At 31.0% G+C, this 21308-nt stretch overlaps 1 protein-coding gene across 3 annotated transcripts in view; it reads right to left on the minus strand.

Moving 5' to 3' along the window:
* Positions 1-6196: 6196 nt before the first annotated feature.
* The window catches only part of LOC132944846 (lactoperoxidase), a 52998-nt gene continuing 37886 nt past the window's right edge, over positions 6197-21308 (minus strand). For 2 of the 3 annotated variants that reach the window (XR_009664485.1, XR_009664484.1), the window contains exons 12-16: positions 16293-16460; positions 14193-14413; positions 11306-11475; positions 8969-9629; positions 6197-7038 (exon numbers count right to left, since the gene is read on the minus strand). Coding sequence is in view for 1 of the 3 variants with exons in the window: in XM_061014368.1 (XP_060870351.1) it covers positions 9238-9629; positions 11306-11475; positions 14193-14413; positions 16293-16460 (951 nt within the window). In the remaining 2 variants the exon portion in view is untranslated. The remainder of the gene's footprint in view (positions 7039-8968; positions 9630-11305; positions 11476-14192; positions 14414-16292; positions 16461-21308) is intronic. The other variant, XM_061014368.1, reaches the window with a different exon arrangement.

Here is a 21308-nt window from a genome sequence, read left to right on the forward strand (position 1 = left end):
TGAGATCAATAAGATCTCACAGTTTCACCTTTTCTGCTAACTGCAACTTGTTACTCTTCCGATTTCCTCTCTGATGCCTACAGTTCGCGATTTCTTCATTTTGCGACTATAATCGCTTATACAGTATGTAAGTACACATTAACGTTTTTATTTTAATGTCGATGATTTGTATTTTTGCCGAACACGTCATTTCTGTCGGCCATCAGACACTTTGTGGTCGAACGCCACTTCACAGACCGCACAAGCTAAAAGCTTTTGTATCCCCGTCATAAATTTGTCACTTCCGAGGTGAGGGTGACTGCAAAGGTTAAACAATTTACATTGTACATATATAATGCATACGTGTTATATTAGGTACTACCTACATGGAATTGTTTAAACACAACTAGTGATTGTAGTGTTAAAAAAAAATTCCCTATCCCTTTAAAATAAAGTTATCTTAAAAATACCTAGGTAGTTCAATAATAGATGATAGGTAGGTACCGGTACCCACACAAAATAAATATATAAAAGTTATCTATGAATTTGACAGGAGTAAAAGTAGTTAATCTTAATATAATTGGACCTTTCTGCAATATTGTTAAACTTTGGTTCATCATAATTAAAAATATTCGGTTAAAATTAAAAAAATGTGTATCATCAGCCAATAAAGATGTATAAATAATCAAGATATTCCAAAAAATAAGAAAAAATTAAAAATTAAAAAATATATCAAAATGTCTTTCAAAATCATTTGAATGCAATTAAATGTATACTAAAGATAATATGGGGATAATATGTGTTTAATTAATGCATTTATTCCCACATCTGACTCAGTTAGATATCTTGGACTTAACTTGGATAAGCGCCTCACTTGGAATAGCCATATCCGTATAAAAAGACTTGCCTTAAACGCTCGTCTTCGTAGACTACGAACGCTACTTACAAATAACAAACACTCCAGTTTAAAAATTAAAGTTCTTATATATAAAACATTACTCAAACCTCTATGGACATATGGTCTCCAACTATGGGGTACAGCAAAAGCGTCCAATACAAACAAAATTCAGCGTTTTCAGAATATTGCTCTTCGGAAAATTACTAATGCTCCACCCTTTGTTTCAAATTACACTATACATAATGACCTGTCAATAAAAACTGTGACAGAAGAAGCTATACGCTTCTACAAAATCTTTCATGCCCGGCTGCAAACACACCAAAACCCACTCATTAAAAACCTATCCATCCAAACATTACCTGGCAACCCCAGGCGTCGCTTAAAAAGGAGCTGGTGCCGTGACTTGCTAGGGAACTAATATCAAAAAAAAAAAAAAAATCAGTATATATAAATATAGCTAGTTTCATACAACTCCCAGTTAAGTGCCATTAGTGGGTGGCTTCTTACTCATGTACTCACGTATTATTGTAACCCTTATCAAATATGCTAATTGTGCATAATTGTTCAGATTGTATATATTATTGTATAAAATAAATAAAAAAAAAATAATGAATTTATAATAGTTAAAAAAGGAATAAAAATAATTATATTTTTAATTATAAATATTCATACATAGGTACTTAATTAATTTTGTAGTTGGGTCAACGATTTAAATAGCTTGTTTTTATTGATTTGTACTTATTTTAAGCTGTAGATATGACTTGTAGTATTGATGTTGTAAATTGTTTTGTACTTTTTTTTTCTTTTTTGTTAAAACTTAAAATATAATATAATTTTGTATTTTCGTACACATTTGAAATTCAAATGTTTATAAAAAAAAATAGTGTATATAGGTATATTTTTAAAACTTATTGGTTACAATATGAACGATTTATGACAACCTTGTTTTAAATTTTCAATCCTTAGCTTAAAAAATTGAGCCTTTTATAAATTGTTAACTAGTAATTAATAGGTAATTTGAAAATTGTATCCTGTATAGATAATTATAAAATAAATATTGATATAATTCCATTTAATTAGATACATCAAATTGTCACCAAATATTTATATTTTATTTATCTATACATAATTATATTCATATAATTTAAAAGAGATAGTTTGTGATACAAGTAGTCTTAATTCGTCATAATTGTACATAATAAAAGTGCTAATATAGTTATTTGAATTTTAATATAAGTAAGAAGAAAGAAACTAAACATAAAAGTTTTAGGTATTAAGAAGTATTATTTAATAAATGCATATTTCGGTTATTATTTGATAACAAAATATAAATATAGTCACACAGACCTGCAATTTTGGCCGACAATAATATAACTGAAATTTTATTTTTAGGGCTTGGCCCCCCTCCCCTTGACTACTATTTAGCCTGTTGATTTAGATTTAAGTCACCAATGGGTTATTTTAAACTAATAGTTTTTCTAGGTGGTCTATAGCCCTCCCCCTCCAGAATTTTGACCCTAGTTGCACCTACGATGTTATAGTTATTAAATTGCTAATAATTCTGACGATCCAATTGATATATTAGATTATAATTATTAATGACAAAAGATATTCTGTAAATCACAAATAAACATAAATTCTGTAGTTAATTCAAATACAATAAATTGTTTATAGGTAGGTACCTAGTGTCTACCATTGTTTTGGTTGAATAGTTTTTATTTTACGAAATATTTGTGAGATGGAAATCAAAATTTACTATGGAACATACATATTATTATATTTTCTTATTTTTTTTTAATAAATTAAAATATATTGATTTCAGAATAAATCTAAAATTAAATAATGGATGCTAATAACCTGAAAAATACACAGTCTAGTGAGACTAATACCTTGGACCATCTGCCAGGACCATCCGTTATGAATGACAGCGGAAATATCGAGATTGACTGCAAAAGAGTTGTAGAAAACTTCCATGAGATAAATTTAAAAGAAGATTTGTTGCATGATATCTATGAATATGGTTTTGAAAAGCCGTTAGTTATTCAACAGTGCATTATTTCAGGCCCAATCTGTTAGTGGAAAAACAACTTCTGTTTTGATTTAAATTCTTCAACAAATAAATACTAGTTTGTCAAGCACTTATTTTGGTTCCTTCATTTGAGTTGGCTCGTCAGATTTAAAGTGTAAGTTTATTTGTACAATTACATTTTAAATTGTTTACATGATAACATTAATTTTAGGTGGTTATTGCGTTGGGTAAATTCATGAAAGTTGAATGTCGTGCTTGCATTGGTATGGATGCATATTGACAGCGTCTCCTGGGACCTGGGTAACGCTAATACGCTAATAGACTCTAAAAAATAAAATAGAAAATAATGTGACGGTGTACGGTGTACCTAAACATATTGAAGGTGCTCAAATGTGGTATTATTTTAAACATATGAAGTACTAGAACGTTGCATTCATTTTTGGTGTCTGAAAAAATGTGTACCTAAACGTGTTAATTGTGTTCCCAAAAATTCTCCCAATTTCAATGTAAAAATATATTTTTGAACGTGTTTCGGCGTTTATTTTTACAAATAATCAGTAAGTATACAACTGTTGAAAAATTGCCATTTTAATTGGATCTCCTTTTAATTGGTTTCACATTGACAATATTAACGTTATAATGTTTATTCCTATTTTTTTGCGTTAATAAAGTAAAAGAACAGTTGTTGTTTTTTTTGCTTTGCCCCCTTCTCCCATTCCAAAATCTTATTTCATAGTTTCAAAGTTTTAATACAAAAACATTGTTGACGCATTTACTAATTTTGTAACTAAAATCTAATATAAAATGACCAGGCCATAATATGGTCCAGGCCATCTGGAAAATTCACATTTTCGGACCAGCCACTCCACCCCTGAATAAGACCATAGTATAGTTATATACCCTTAAGCGTAACTCAAATTTAGGTAAAACAAATAATTTGTATGTTGGAACTGATTTATGTATACAATTTATATTTTAAATATAATTTAATATTAAGTTTTCACAATTTTAATCTGATTAAAAACGTATACAGTTAAATCGATTATGATTTTATGTCGAATGTCTTAGGTAGTCTAAAATTGATGTTTATATGCCAATTAATGTTTTATAATAATAAACGATGTACGTATTAGTACTATTCATATAGGTACTATAAGACAAAAACGTATGTATACATTTATTTTTGTATTCATCAGGTTTAATGATTAATTTCTGAACTGAACTCAATTTCTCAACACAAGAGATAGCTTACAGGGGATGAGTATTACATTTTTTTTCTATAAAATGTTGTTATTATTGGTTACAAAATAAAGTATAAGCTACAAATACATAAGTTAAGTAGGTAGGTATTACGTAAGTACACACCTACCAGCTATCTATTAATATTTATACAATTTCACTTTACGCCTTTACGACAATGTTTACTGTGAACCAAATAATATCGACTCATCTGATGCAATTATAGCGTATCGTAACAGAATATTTTTCTGTTAACAACCTGTGCGGTTTAATTTTCACTACCAAGGTACCTATAGTGAAAATCTTAGAAAATAATCGTACCTATTAACGGCGTTGAGATATTTTTATATGGGCAACGTTATTTATGATTGGTCGCGGGCACCGGAAGTTAAATTCCACAATATTAACACTGTCGGGGGGCCCATAATATTTAATCCGCACGAATATATTATTATTATGTATTGCATATTCTACGCTCAAATAAAAAAATAAAAATTCAAATTTGAATAATTCAACTAATATATACTTATACAGTTAGTAGTCGGCGTGGTGAAGTGAGAGAACATTTTTAATTAAAAATTATAATTATAAGATGGGGTTTTATATTATATTTGAATTTCTTATATATACAATATTTGCGGTGAATAGAAATATAGAGACGAGTGTTTGTGGCGAACGAAACGCCGCAAATGTCTTTTGTCGTAATGAAAAATGTTTCTTATTTAAAAAAAAATAATATCAAGATACATTTTTTCCTAGATTAAATTCCCAGCGAATAATGTGCAGGGGTTTTCACTTTAATTTGAGTGTTTCTCATTTCTCATTATTAGTAGACCACGGGAACGTTAACACAACTATTAGGAAAAAAACAAATAAAACCGTGGGTATAGGTTATAAGGGCAATAATATAATAATTTTATACATCTATATTATTTTCCTGTTATGTATGTCTTGCCGTCTTGGACACGTTGGACAAGATTAAGACAATGTAATGGAACATAATATTGTACAGGGTGATCCATTTAACGTATGAAACAATGATAGGCATTCATCAAAATTAATTAACTTTTCAACCGATCAGAAAATATTACATTTTAGGTATCTAGATTTTTCTTTAGCATCGCAGCTAATAGTGAACGGGTTTTGTTGTTCAAGGTCTTGTTAGAATCACATTAGTTTCACACACACACACACACACACACACACACACACACACACACACACACACACACACACACACACACACACACACACACACACACACACACACACACACACACACACACACACACACACACACACACACACACACACAGTATGTGTAAATAAAAATTAAGTACCAAAGGAAAAAATTATTTTACATTTTAAGAAGGCTGAAAAGTACCAACAAACTGAAGTATTAAACAAATGTTGTAATTTTAAAAATTGACCACTCAAATTTTGTATATTATATAGATACTTGAAAATAATAATGCGTTGCAGTTCAGAAATTTTTTTGTTTCGAACACTGTCTAGCTAAACTACAATTTGATTTAATCCTATTGTAATGAAATATATAATATACCTAATACCTGCTTAATAATATCCCAATAAAATAAAAATGAAGAAAATGTACTCGCCAATCCCGACTTGGCAAGTGTTTTTCAATAGACATTTTGTGTTTTTATATGTATATATTATAGTGTTTAAAGTAGGTAGAGATTAAGTAGAGAATAATTTTGATACTTTTGTGGAATCAAATATAAAAAGATAGCGATGCGGTCTGCTTCTTTTCTTATGACTTAATTAATTCTTCTGTGATTATTAATTGACCAATGAAAGTTTTACGCCGACCGACATTTAATGTAATCACGCGCAGTTCTTTACTGCAAACTCTGATTTTTGAGATCGAACTGATCTTTTTTTGATTTTACGTCAAACTGTAAACCATAACCGAGCTTTTAGAACAATTTAAAAGGTTTACGATCGGTTACAGAATTAATTTAACATATTATTTATTCAACAACTAAATTCATCACCCGATAAAAATAAATAGGTGTCTCATAAACATTAATATTTTATTAGCAGTTTATTATAATTTGGCAGCTACATATTTTACGTGGCTTGCACTATAATATATCTACAGCAAAACAAATTATAGCCCATTATAGGTACGTGTTTGTGATTTGAAATTTTTACACTTTATTGTTTTCACAGGTAATAAATAATAATAATAATATTATGGACCATAAAAATTAAAACTTATATTTTTACACGAAAATTCACAACGTTTAATGTAGGTACATTTATTTTAAGGTTCATCACTAAATAGTAATAATATTACGATAATGTACATAAATTGTTTATAATTAAAAAAAAAAAAAATACATAGTATACATAAGAGCTATAGCTGTAGGTATAAAAAAATCGTAATTTATAACGTTTGCGCAAAGATAACAGTTATTATATAATTGTCATACGACGGTCTTATAATATTTATTACAGTAAAATCGTTATTACAAAACACAAATAGTATTCACAATAAGAATGCACATCAAAGAAATGATTATGTACCGTCTCATCGTCTCGTATATAGTCTTTGAATATATTATTGTTTAAACCATAAAACGTTCACTTTGAATTATTAAATTTTTCTAGTGTTCGTATTTTATATAAATTATAATCATAATGATACCAGACGCGTACCGCTAAAGACCTCATAATATTATAATAATAATTATCGTAATACCAGACACGACGAAATGGTTTTTTAGACTTGTCCAATATTAAAACATAGGATATGATAAGCATAATATTATTACTATTGTACGTACTTCTATAATATAAGATAATTATGACGGTGGAGCATCGTGTCCGCTTAGAAATCGGTGCGCGAGTATTGTAAGCGGAGATCCTGGAAAATATTTTTATTTTATTTTATTGTATTTTTTTTTTTTGGTGGGGGGAGGGCTTAAATTTAGAGCAACGGACTATTTACACGCAATGTTACCTACCTAGGTAGTAATTTATATAAGTATACTTTAAACATGTAATAAAACATAATATAATATATTATATAATTATTTAAGTTATTATAAATATTAATAATATTAAATGTATAGTACTATAGTTATTAATTTATTATTCTAAGAGGCCGTCACACCCGTAAGCATTGATGTCTCCGTTCTTCAAACGTATAACATGGTAAATGTGCGTTGGACAGTTCCAATTCAATGTAGTTAGCTTGAATTAAATTAAATTTTTACACACTCTAGGTAAAGAATATTATATCTGTGATTTCTCAGTGGTTTTTTTCGATATTTTAAGATTCAAGCAAGTATTTTAAGCGTCTAAAATAGTACGATTTAAACATTTTCATAACTCACTTGAAAATGTCAAAAAACCAACGGGAAATTGCAAATAATGTTCTCACCTTTAAGACTGATAATGTGTCACATAATATATTTATTGGTGGCACGGTGGTTTGCCGCAGTCGCTAATGTGTTCTGCGGTCAAGCATCGTCCGGCGACAGCTCCCGGATGGGTGACCACCCGAGTTTTTAGCGACGAATCCTTGCCCCCACATGCACACGTGTTGCTCGAAAACCACCGTAAAACCCTCCCTCTCCCAAACTGTTTCAAAACTAATAAAAAATATATTAATAACCATCTAATCTAGTACCAAAGCTAACTACACACAAAATTGGAACTGCCGAATCCAAATTTGATATGTTGTCTCCGTCTTAGATACGAGAAGTGCATAACAGGTAGGTATATCAAAATAAAGATCAGCAGTTTTCATATTTTAGCTTCGTTAGTTTTAATATTAGGGTGAGTTTTATCAAACTTAAATGTAACAACATACTCTGTGGTTCGTTAGAAGAGTTCTGCATCGAGTTATGAGCATTTTTAAACTGGTTTTACTTTACTAACTACCTAAATTATATCTTTTTTTTTTAACATTTATTTGAAAATATACAATCTGTAATAGTAGTTACAATAAGCATATATGAGCTGGATCATACAAGTTGACTGTGAAAGCGTGAGGGGAGTAGCTACCCAGCAGTAACACTCGAATATTATATCTAGTTTTAAAATTAAAATATCCATGGAAAAAACCATGGAACATGTCTAACCTTTAAGTTTAATGATAATGGGTTAATATACTCCAATGTCATAAATTATGAAGGTGCTGATTTTAAGACTGGGGATGCTAATCACCCCTTTTTCCAAATGATGCCTATGGCTGAACGCATATTGTGATGTAGATACTGATGTTATGTTGTATGATAGTAAGACATATACAACACACGCGGGTGTGACGTCCTCCTAAGTTCACTCATCAATCAATATACGATTATTCTGTTCTTTGAGATTATACTTCCCATTTTTTTTTTATTAATGAAAAAATAATTAGTAGACCAGTTTGTCTGATTTGCTCCGACAGTCTACTAGTAATTATTATTTATTAGCAGCGAGTTTTATTAGTAGAAATTGTTCTGAGATTAAAGTTGGACGTACAATATTATTCAACAATCATCTCATCGGGGTCGGCTCAAGCGAAACTAGGAAAAATCAAATTTTGCCACCCATAACAATATTATATTATCAGTATTTTGAAAATGCCGCCCTCTTATTAAAGTGCTGTTTAAGTGCCGCCCTAGGCGTGGGCCTATGCCGCCTACCCCTTGAGCAGGGCCTGCATATCATTCAGCAGTACCTCTAATTGGTAGGTATAATATTACTATTGATTTCGTATGAGTATTATATTATTAGTCTTAAAATTATAATAAAAAAACTACCTATACATAATATATAAATATATAATTATTAAGAAAACTAACTTAAATATATATTATTTCCAGGGGTTTAAGCTCATGTAAGCCCCCTCTTTCATCTCAACCGTTGGCGAATGTGATCAACAGTAAAAATAATATCTTATAATTTAATGCTGAAACTCTGTACCACACGCGAGTTCGGAGTTCATAAGTATTTTATACAGACATTACATACAATAATATTATGGTTAAGGTATCTGGTGTTATACAATATTTTTTAAACTTAATTTTGGGCTACCCGACTTGAAATTAATTTACGTTCTAGCACGTGGTCCTTATCGATTTTCCGTGCCAATAATTGTCGCCGGTTGCAGGACTTCGGCCGAATGTGATCCGTTGTTATTATTATTATTACTGGTCGTGACTTCGGTGGCGGCGACGGCGGTGGTGGAGTCCTGAGCGGTGTTGGTCTGGTCGACCTGTGGGGTGGTGGTCGGGTCGACCTGTGGGGTGGAGGTCGGGTCCTGAGGGGCGGCCAAAGGAGCGGCCGCGTCGAACTCTTCTTTCCACGGGCCGAGAGACGTTTTTATTAAACTGTCGCAACCAACTCTGGCGTTGCCGACTTTCCGAGCGCTGTGCATCACGTGCAGCTGAACGGATTCAATTTCGTCGGAATTGTCGCAGATTATTGCCGCAAACGTGGTTTTTCGGATCTCTGACAGCTGATCTGTTCGCATACAACACACGCACACGTATTAAATATTAATATATTATATAATGTTTGTATTTGTCCGTTTCTATCTGTCGAGTATAATAATATTACGTACGACGATGCATATTGATTGGAAACGAAAATAATATAATACGACGACGAGCAAGAACAACGTGCGCATAATAATAATATTGTTATTATGTACCTACTTTACCGCCGTTTGCGATACGGGACTTAGATGCGGTCGAGCGTCGAGATGATGTATATAACACACGAGTGGGTAGACAGTATAAACTTTGTACATAACTTGAATATACATATAAGCCCTTCAAACTATGTAAAAACATTGTTTTGGAAAAACCAAAACATTTCAACTATAGGAAAAATTAAAAACGAGCGTATTCGCTTTATTTTATTTGCGGATCACTCACTTCATGGTAAGTCCGTATAATATATCTACAATCTACTTATATTATAACATCAGTAAATCACCACGTGAATAAATAATTTTTTTTTTAATCACACTAGGTAAATGGTTTTTAATTTTATTATCTAAAAAAGTAAAACGGGTAGGTAGTTTTTAAACATTTTGAGAAAATACTATTATTAAAAATGTTATATACCTACATAAACACTTTTATGAACGTATATTTACCTACAGTCTACAGGTTAAAAAATTAAAAACTTAAAAGGTAATCATAACGACAGACATAAGTACATAACCTACAGGTATGTACCTGGTTAGAACTTATTTCAAGAACCATAAATATGAAAATTGATTTGGAAATTTTAAAATTAGTGTAGTTATTGTTGGTTAAATGAATCATTTAATATATTATTTTTAAGGCTGGGGATTTGATGATCTAAAAGTCTAAAAAAACGTCTGAATGCCTTACGAAAATTTAAAATTAACCACGTATAAAATTCACTAAAAACTAAAAAAATATAAGGTTTAGTAACAAATTCTATGAAATTGAATATGTATTGTATATTATATAATATAATATTATTTTATTTTAAATATTTATGGTACTATATTGATTCGATGATGCTGTAATAATTCAAATTATTTGATTTATGTGTATTCAGTGATTATGATATAAGTATTAGGATTCCCCAGGTAGGCATAGATTGCCTATCAACCTTAATCGATTTATTAGTTACATGGAATTTCAAATGCAAGATATTGTACATTTTGATTTTTAATTGTTAGCGTTGATAGTAGAATAGGTATTATATTTTATAAAATTCCATTAAACTTGAAACAAAATCTTTGAAATTCTTAAATGTGGAACGTATAGAATGACGTTAATATTATAAAAATGCGAATGAAAATGAAAAAAATCACATTAAAAACAAAAATGCAATAAAACGCAAAATGAATATCTGCAATTGTACCTACTTATATTAATTATCTATTCAAACGCACATGAAACAGATTTGTACCGAGACGAGCATCGTATAGCAGTACCTCCTGCAGTAGATAAAATTCAAAGTGCATTGAAAACCCAGCCATAATTATAGTACACTTACGTCAGAGGGATGCGTGTTTGAGTGTTACGAGAGAGAATACGGACGTGGCGGGGTAAGTGAGTTGAAGTGATCACGAGAATAGAAGTGGTTTGTTGTTTATTCAAACTGAATATTTTCATACTATAATATTATTATATCATAATATGCGTTTTATTCACCCTCGTTAAATGCTTGAGGTTTCTCGTCCGTCTCGTACCAATAACGATCACCCGATTTCACCCTCAGGAATTGATCGGCCAACAGACATGTGATAGTCGGCCCCAAGATGCTTCCTTCCAGCGGCTTCTCTGAAAGCAGCCCGGTGTACAGGTCCAAATCGTCGATCGACCTGTTTCATAGTACAATAGAAATACAAACACCTCAATAAATTTAATTTCTAACATCATAGTTTTTAGGTATTACAGTTTTAAAACTAAAAAATAATATATAGGTAGTTATTTATCATAATATAGTTCGAAACACTATGTTGTAAATATTATCTTCCCTTACATTTCACATAACTATTTTAACTATTATATTATAAATAATAATTTATAATATAATTAGTTGCCAAAAATATACATATTGACTTTTTCATAAAAATAAAAATTCCATGGACTTAATTCGGTATTAACACAATGTCAACACCCATAAAACTACCCTGGATACACCAACAAGCGTATAAATCTTATACTAAGGTCTTCGGATACATAAGTAACACTTAGGTTAGGTAAAATCGTCAATTTTTAATCAACTATCAGAAACACATTATCGCCATTGTCACGTCATAATATGAAACCGAGTATTTGAGATAAATATTCATCTGGCCTTATGCAGAATAGGTTACCCTACCCATGCGTGCACATCTACAACGACTAGACATAACCGTGGTACTTAGGAGTGTGGACCTATATAATCGGCTTATACAATATTTACCCACGTTCAGAAACGTGAATTTATAATCATACAATTTCATAAATGCAGTGCAATCATTATGTAAAACTTGCGTGTCGCATATACAGGTACAATAAGTAAAAGAAAATTATAATTGACGATACTATAGTGGTTGGATGAAGGAGGTCGTGGATAATTCTTCTCCCTCCCCCCCCCCCACACTTTGGTGGTGCCCTCACTAATAACGTATTCGATGCACACGCGATGTTCAGTGATACGATAATCGTACTGTATATATACGATTTTTCCCCGATTCATTCAATATTTGCTTTCGCCGTAATACTATAAGTATAACATAATATATTATTATTATTATAGGTATAGTAATAAAAGCGACCACGGCGGCGCGTCTTTTAGAATAAGTATTAGGAATAAGCAAGTAGGTAAGTATATACAGTGATGTGTACACAGTTACACGTGGCTAGAGCGTTCGTAAATATAGGAAAACTCGACTGCAAGCCGCGGCAAACTTTAATGAATTCCATTTTATCCTTTTCCAGATTGCTTGACGAGTATTAATGTGACGTTCGCCGAGAGTTTAGAGTTTACAAACTTAAAATATATTTCAATCGAAAACTTTGTTCTGCACACCACACGAACGACTCTGACATGATGAAATACATAATTGATATTGTAATTAAAATAACATCGCTGCAGTACCTAGTACCTACCTATGCCCATATAACTGTTTACCGGCGATTGAAAAGTGTCTAGTCTAAAAAACAGCGTAGCGTAAAACTAGACCGTTGCGTGGTTTTTAGAGATATTTTAAACGATTTTTATTTTATCCTAAATTGCGACGAGCGTCTGAAGATTTTTTAAAATTTGAAGGTAATGTTTTTGACTTTTTCCAGTGCACCGGACACCGCTGGATTGAAATTCGCGGAATATGGATCTGCTGAATAATTATACGGGATAATGGATTTATGATTCATCCATTAGGCATAAAATATTTCACGAGCACCTTTATTTATTAAACAATAACAGCAACAACAACAACAATAATAATAATAATAAGAAAAACAAAACACGTTGATATATTATTTGATTGTTTTAATATCACGCCGTATTATATTGATCGCTGTTAAGTGATATTTGTATTTTCCACTTTTTTATATTGATTTTATTCTTAATGGTAAGGTTCAAAACGTTGTGTTACAATACATTATCATGCGGTTTCAGTGTACCTATATACCATAATATACTTGTAGCCAGGATTATGCTGGGGAGGGGGATGATAATTTGTTATAAAGAGGGGAGGCTTAACTAGAATCCCTCATAAGTTTGCTGCGCTGATGCCTTTTGCAGCATCCTCCATATAATAAATTACAATTTTAATACACGGTTATACGTTATACGTAATTAAATACGTTAACATACTGAAAGCATTTTTTTAATATTCCTGAAATTCTAGGGTGGGGGGCTAGCACCTTCAAACTTCTAGCCGTTGCTTAACTATACTGTGCATATATAATATAATACGCAGTAATATAAACGACGTGAAAATGTTTTGTATACCTAGTTTTAATTTTTTTTTCCTACTTTAAACAGTCGACGTATTATTATTATTTATTTATTGGCTATTTAGAGGGGAAGTGTAAAATATACAATCATACATAAATATTATAGATAGATAACATAATAAGTTTCATTACAATGGAAACTTAAAAATTAAATGGACAATTTCAACTTTGGTTATGAATTGAAAAGAAATCAAAATCTACAATTTTATTAGAGGATTAGAGGGGGCAGCGTAAAGGGCTGTTTTAGGTTTAATTATTCTTACTCGATGGTACTATCAAGGGGTTACTTGGAACATGTGATTATATTATTATAGAAACTCTTAGTTTTATCAGTCCACGAGTAACTCAGAGCAGTCTATTGTACCATTCGTTAATTTGTGGTTAAACGCCACATCGTTAAAAACCCGTCACGAGACATCATCGATCGATTGATCTTTTTTTATTAATTAATTAAAATGCTATTTCATTTTAACGTTACATTCATAATCATAAACGTAGTTATCCTCGATAAACGGGTTGCGCTGTAGGATCGAGGATATTTATAAAAATGTCTGTACGTCGCTTCAGGACCACAATATCGTATACGCACTTATACAATTTCGATATTCTTTGCAGCGTTGCCGGCTCTACGTGCCCTTCCAGATCGCTGAAACTCTGTGGCCTCGGAAACCCGCACGTTTCACGCCACCGTGGGTACGCCGGAAGTCCGTGATCTCGGCCCCTCTGTATGTTCAGTGCGACCAAGTCCAATCCGCACTGTCCTCTGGTGCGCCCCGACCCGTGGTTCTTCTCAAAAAGATGTCTGGTGACCTGCGTCGAAAAAAAACCCGGTCAGACGGCCACCTTAAATACTGTGATGCATGATGATATTATAATTAATATAGGGAATACGGTGTAGGTGTAGCTTCGGGCTAGGTAATTATTGGTAAACGCACAAAATTATAGACAACGTAAATCTTGCTCGTACGTTCTCATATAATGATAACACATATTATTATGTTTCCTTGATCATTCGCTCCAACTCGACTATCAATATATTTCGTGTTATTACAATATTATTATAATGTTAGAAAATGATATTCAGAGTAATAGAATACCTATTGCAATACTCAGCAACGATCAGTATTTGCACTAAACGCATCACTTATTATAATATATTATGTTGTATATTGTATATATACACCTCTCAGCAATCCCTAGTAGTTCCTACGTTTAAATTAAAAGACGGTAATTTAAACTAATTCGTATATAAATGACGTGCATATTAATATATTATAAAATATTGTATACCTAATAATTTTTTAATAACAAAACAGCGACGTTATTGTGACATTTGAACCGTATTCTCCGTAGCATTATTATTATTGAAAAATATATCGTTCGTTTACAAGATTGTTTGACGGATATTATGTTCGTTGGAGGAATGAATAGTAATAAATATGTATACATGCATCGAATGCTGACAATAAAATGTTAATCAATTATTCGTACTAAGGTAAATCACGTTGTGTGCTCGTAAAGAGATTTTGGTTACTAGAATCCCTTCAAGAGCCATGCCGGGTATCCGGTGATTGATGTCCTCGGGTATAGATCTCAACCGGAATTTCCGTTAAGTCTCGACAAGATCCGTCTGTTTGTAATAATTGTGTTTCGACAACGTTACATCATCGTACCGTGCACATAAAGACAGACAGACAATCCCTCGAGACGAAGCCATGGTGTGCCTAAGTATTATTGGTACTTAAAACCGTTAAACCCCGTGTAAACATATATTAATATTATGTTCATTATAGTGTATTGTATATTACTCGCTATCTCGATTATTAACGGCACCAAAGTATTATACAGCGCACTGTCGATGCCCCCCACCACTCATATAACCACATAAATTATTTTACCTGCGCTGTGAATTTGTAGGAAAATGCATTATTTTTTAGCTTAATGTATTAGTTATGTAAACCATAGCTTTCTTAACACAATGTTTAGGGTAATGTATAAAACTATTTTATTTATGCACGTTTACGTTAAAATGTTTGTTTTTCATGAAGCCGTTGGAAAATTAAAGCTTCCCAAAGTTAAATATATTTCAAAGGGGCTATAAGAATTTACTGAAAGTATAAACTAAAAGTAAAAAAAATCGTTTATTTCAAGTTAACGCCATTGTATAGCAATAAATTATTTTTCTGATATTTTCAAATTTAAACTTCATGATCTGACAGTATGTTTTTATAAATATCTAATCTCATAATTTTTCACGGGTCTTACCCATAAACACAATTAACGATGATATAATTGTTAATGATATTACGGACAATTGTATTAATATTTATCTAGTTTATAAAATATATGCTACTTCATCTAGAAAATCAAATAATCAATATAATATCCATGTATATGCTCAAAAGTTTCAAAAATATACAAAACAAGTTTGCATAATATTTATAATCCATACTTCATGAATCAAATTTATATCGTACTCTGGTATAATTTTGGTTGCACAAAAAAAGTATACAAAGTCATGAACATCCAAGCTCTATTCATTACCTAGTCAATTCTTTTTGTTACATTCTGTATAGTGTATTTTATACTTTATTTTGGAGATTTTAAATGCATTTTTATTTTTTTTGGTGCACTCTTCGGGGGCTTAATTGGCGCATTCAATTCACTATCTTTAAAATTACTATCTTACTTCGGGTGTGAAAAATGCGTCAGATTTTCCGGCGCTCGTGTTCATCGCTCCACGAATGACACTATCCACGCCGCCGCATGTGTACAGCCTGTAAGGGTTGAACAGCATTTTCCTCATTTCGACAAATTCGGGATCGCTGTTGTTATCTCTAAGGAATTTCATCATGCTCTGTAAAAATAAACACATTTTACATTTTATTAGTCGTTTAACAGCTAACCAGCTAAAGAGCGGCGTGTGTGTCTTTGTTAGGGGGGCGGAGTCAAGTACGCTTTGAGCGTGTTTTATTATACATTTACCCTTGGCGATTCAAAGGCCCGGGACTAGTTTTTAAAATTGTCAGCAATTCTATAAAATTTAAAAATTATATTTTATATTTTAGTCGCCACCTTAATTATAATACTTTTCCACTGATCTACTGTCACATATTATATACATGTATTTGTATTGTATTATCTATAATTATGTTTATTTATATCAACAAAAATGATTTCATAGGAATTCTCAGGCCTTGTAGAATTGTCGGATTTTGATGAATATTTTTTTTATCAGAACGAAGCCGTCTTCCTACAAACCCTATTGAACTCAAATGTTTTATTTTATTTCAAATAATAGTACAAAATGGTTTATGAAAAAATAAAAAAGCTTAAAATTGTTTTATTTTTAAAGATGCGTTATAAAGTTTGAGATTATAATATTGAAAAACGGTGATCAATGCGGCCTGTAGAGTATTACCATCTATTAATTTAAAAAAATTATCAAATTTGGTTGATTCTGTAGGACAGGATCATAATTCATAATTCCCGTAGAGTGTATTTATGTGGACAAAATGACATATTGGCACCGGGTGCCTTATAAGTTTTTCTGTTCTTATTAACGACAAGTGTTCAACCCATTATCGTGACAAATCACGATATAATTTTTTTGCATAAATCGTTCGCTATTGCAGAGAGTGATGATTATTATATTGTATGTTGTCGATTTAGAATTACACTATATTATTATACTATGTACCTAATATTATAATATCAATATTGGCGCGATGCGAAATTTGTTTATATCTACATAATATTATATATAAACGATGATTTACTATCCAGCACAAATACATATATTATTATTATACAACACCGTTCGAGTGAAGTACGTGCACGAAGTCAAATTTTACATAATATTACGTTAACGTAACGTCATGTTTGTACACAAATTCGTGCATGCATATTACATAATAATATATTATATATGTATTTAAATATAATATTTTATAATGCACGGGACACGATTCCGTAGACCAATCAATTAATTTCTAATCCAAATATTGCCATTTGCTTCTATAGCGTTTATAGTGTATCAAACCATATATTATTATGAATTACGATAGGGTATATCGTATGAATTACCTGAATTACTTTACCAGTAACCACGGTCGAATTTCCACAATTTTTCCAAAAATGAAGTCATAAATTTAACGAACCACATTAAAATTTGTTTTAATAGTTTTAACAGTTAATATAGTAACGATAGACGGAAATGCTGCATCCATTACTTGAGTTTTATGGCACATTAAATTATTAATAATTACGATGCATATATAATATATATATATATTATTTGATAATTTCGATTGATTTAAACTGAAATGATTGTTTCCAAAAGTCGATTAAAACATTTTAGCATTTTTGTTGTTTTATGGTAGTAAAAACAATTATTGTTGACGTATATTAAAATATTTTGTATCAGGTTAAATCCATTATTTACCGTTCATCAGTAAAATAAGCGATTCGAAATTACTGACCTACATACTTAAAAGTTATTACCTTTTATTGAATTATATTATATAAATAAATGCACATTGAAATTTATTTAAATGGTATTAAATGATAATATTATATTCATAATTATGAGAGTGAAATACATTTCAATGTATGTAGTTTTGACGAGTTAGCTAACATACGTTATTTGATTAACGCCACATAAGTAATACTTTAAGTAAACCGACATACATTTTTTTTATATTACAACGATTCGTCCTAATGATTGCTTTGCAACAACGTAATTTTACAATACTATATTGCTCCAAATTTATCAAAGCACGCTTGCTATTTTTATCTTATAATATTTCTAAGACGGCGTGTAATATAGGCAATATCGGTACACTGATGTGTCGAAGAACAAAATAAATTGAAAATCTTAAATCTAATAATACATTATTATTGTTGTGTATTAAAAACTATGTCAACTGTACTAATTTATAATTTAAATGTCCACATTATCGGAAATTATTATGATAATAGCTATGATGGGGGGAGGGACACGGACTGTCGTAGTGTGGTCCACAGACATTTATTCCTAATACATTTTATCATTTTAATACGATTAATTTGATTTCACTATAATATTCTTTGTTTTCAGCTATCCCACCCGTCTAAGATAAGCTATGGCTTGTTTTATATTAAGCCATATGTGTCTAATAAAATAGTTATAAGTATTATGGTCTTGTAAGTAACACTAGTTAGGTTGGTATTTACATAAAAAATGAATTGTTATGTTTACAACAACAATATTACCATACTTATATTATTTAATACATTTATCCATGGTTTACGATAATATGCTAATATGTTATGTTAAATGTATACCTATATTATAATATTATAACATATTGAGTAGGCAGGTAAAAAAGTGTTGTGATGAAGCACTGTGATCTATAGTATTATAGTTACACATGTATTTATAACCTAAACAGGATAGATAGTTATATTATAAATTATTTTAAACGAACCGAAAAACAGTAAATGCTAAAAAATCAAAATATAACCTCGAATATAATAACTATTAATTATTATTTTACGGTCCATTTATCACATCGGTATAAATTATAATAATAGTTAATACAACGAATATTAATTTTCAATTATTTAGAAATATAAACAACGGTTGGAAATGTTTTATCACAATATATTATTATATATTTTGCGAAATCCAAATATTTGAAACAATACAGTTTTAACGGAATATGGAAAACGGTAAAGAACAAAACACGTTTTCGACAAGAATTATTGAGGTATACTCACATTATACTAAAAATGTTGTTTTCGTTCGGTAACCTACATTTTAGAATATAATTGTATATGCCTAACGGTCGCACTCTTTGCCACGCGCGATTCGAAGATGTGGTCAACACCAAATGTCAGCGTGAAAATAATTAATTTGAGCGTAGATAAGTATGGACAAGTCGGCACAAGTTATCAGTAGAATGTGAATACAATAGTTTTAACTCTTAAAGTTTAAAAGAGGGATCTGGGATAAATTAATAACTGTGTTCAGATAAAATAAATAAGCGTATAAATATTAATTGAAAACGGTTATGACTTACTACTAGCTATTCAGAACGCACTTATTTTTACTTTTTATACCACGAATTTTCAACTCAAATGGTCTAGTTATATTAAAATAATTCTATGTGTTATACGGGACCTTATTTTATTATTTCGGGATGTAAGTTCTATAGTTGCTATGTTTTCTAATTTTCACAATAATTGTATAGTTCGGGGTACCGCGAAACATTCTCACGGTGTATTTAATGTTCAAATTTGTTTGAAATTCATCGACATAGCTTTAGTGCCTCTAATAATCACGAATTAGTACACAAGAATTAGATTTTCGATCCCGATCGCTACCTATTAAATATTAAAAACATTCTCAAATACTTTTGTACGTAAAACCCTCGAAACATAATCCACATACGCGTCATACATTTATCGCGTTTTGTTCCGCCGCAGGATAGGTGCGGTGTACATAATAATATAATAGTGGTCGGATACAGGTATTTACCGTAAATAACGCATACCTGGTGTACGGTAATAATAATATTATATTATTCTCTCGTTGTTCGGTATTCTTCGCCATTGCTATTATTACGTAGGTACGTCGGTGAACCGTACGTGTTGTGTGTATCGAAACGAAACCGGCAGAGAATCGATATCCGTATATAATATAATATATAGTTTCTTTGGCATTTTTCAGTGGTTATTATTATCGTGTAATCATAATAATATCACGACGCTGGCAAATTATTACAAAAACGTATTAAATATTATAATATACACCGAGCGAACTATTGGCGGCTCGCGAGAGACTGCGTCGTATATTATGTATACCGACCTTGGAAGACGACATTATTATATTTGTATATCTTAACAATATATCGTTATTACTACTACAATTGCCGTTATTATATTATAATATTGTTGTATTGTATTTCGAAATCGTTTAAACGAAATTAAAATTGCAAATATATTTGAATAAAAACCCGAGTAATCCCACAGCCACAATCGGCCAACGGGTGCCGGTGGTGTTGGCGAGGGGACGTGGGTCGGGTCGCTTTGAGCGCCTATATACTTGTAGGTAAGAATATATATATATATATATTAATATTGATATAATACACACACACACACACATATACACACACACACACACACACACACACACAAATTTACCAAATACTCGCTTAATACGATATCAAATTGTTTTCGGATTAAACGCGGCTTTTGCGGAATTACCTATCTGAATTTCATTCTTGGTAAACGGATATCGAAGCGATATATATGTATACTTTTTACCGTAGTTAAACGCACATAATATGTATTATAGTACTAACTACGAACGATTTCAGTTTGCGACGGATAATATTCGGTGGCGTATTATATATTATGTAGGTCTAATACCCCTACAACGCATAAAGTGACTTACGTTTTTATATTACAGCAGTTTAAAGGTATTTACAATTATAAGACGTATTATTCCCACATTAAATTTCTTAATATTCCTAGTCACGAATATTATAATATTATAAAGGCGACATTTTTTTCTTATATTTCTATTCAAAAACTCGAGTATGAATATTAATAATAATATAAATTATTAACACGGCTAATTCATAGAATTACCATTAGATCACTATTTGACCGTGTGTTTAGTATAAGACAGGATTATTATCAAAGCCAAGGGCCAGTG

Source organism: Metopolophium dirhodum, chromosome 5, assembly GCF_019925205.1.
Source record: "Metopolophium dirhodum isolate CAU chromosome 5, ASM1992520v1, whole genome shotgun sequence".
Lineage (NCBI taxonomy): Eukaryota > Metazoa > Arthropoda > Insecta > Hemiptera > Aphididae > Metopolophium > Metopolophium dirhodum.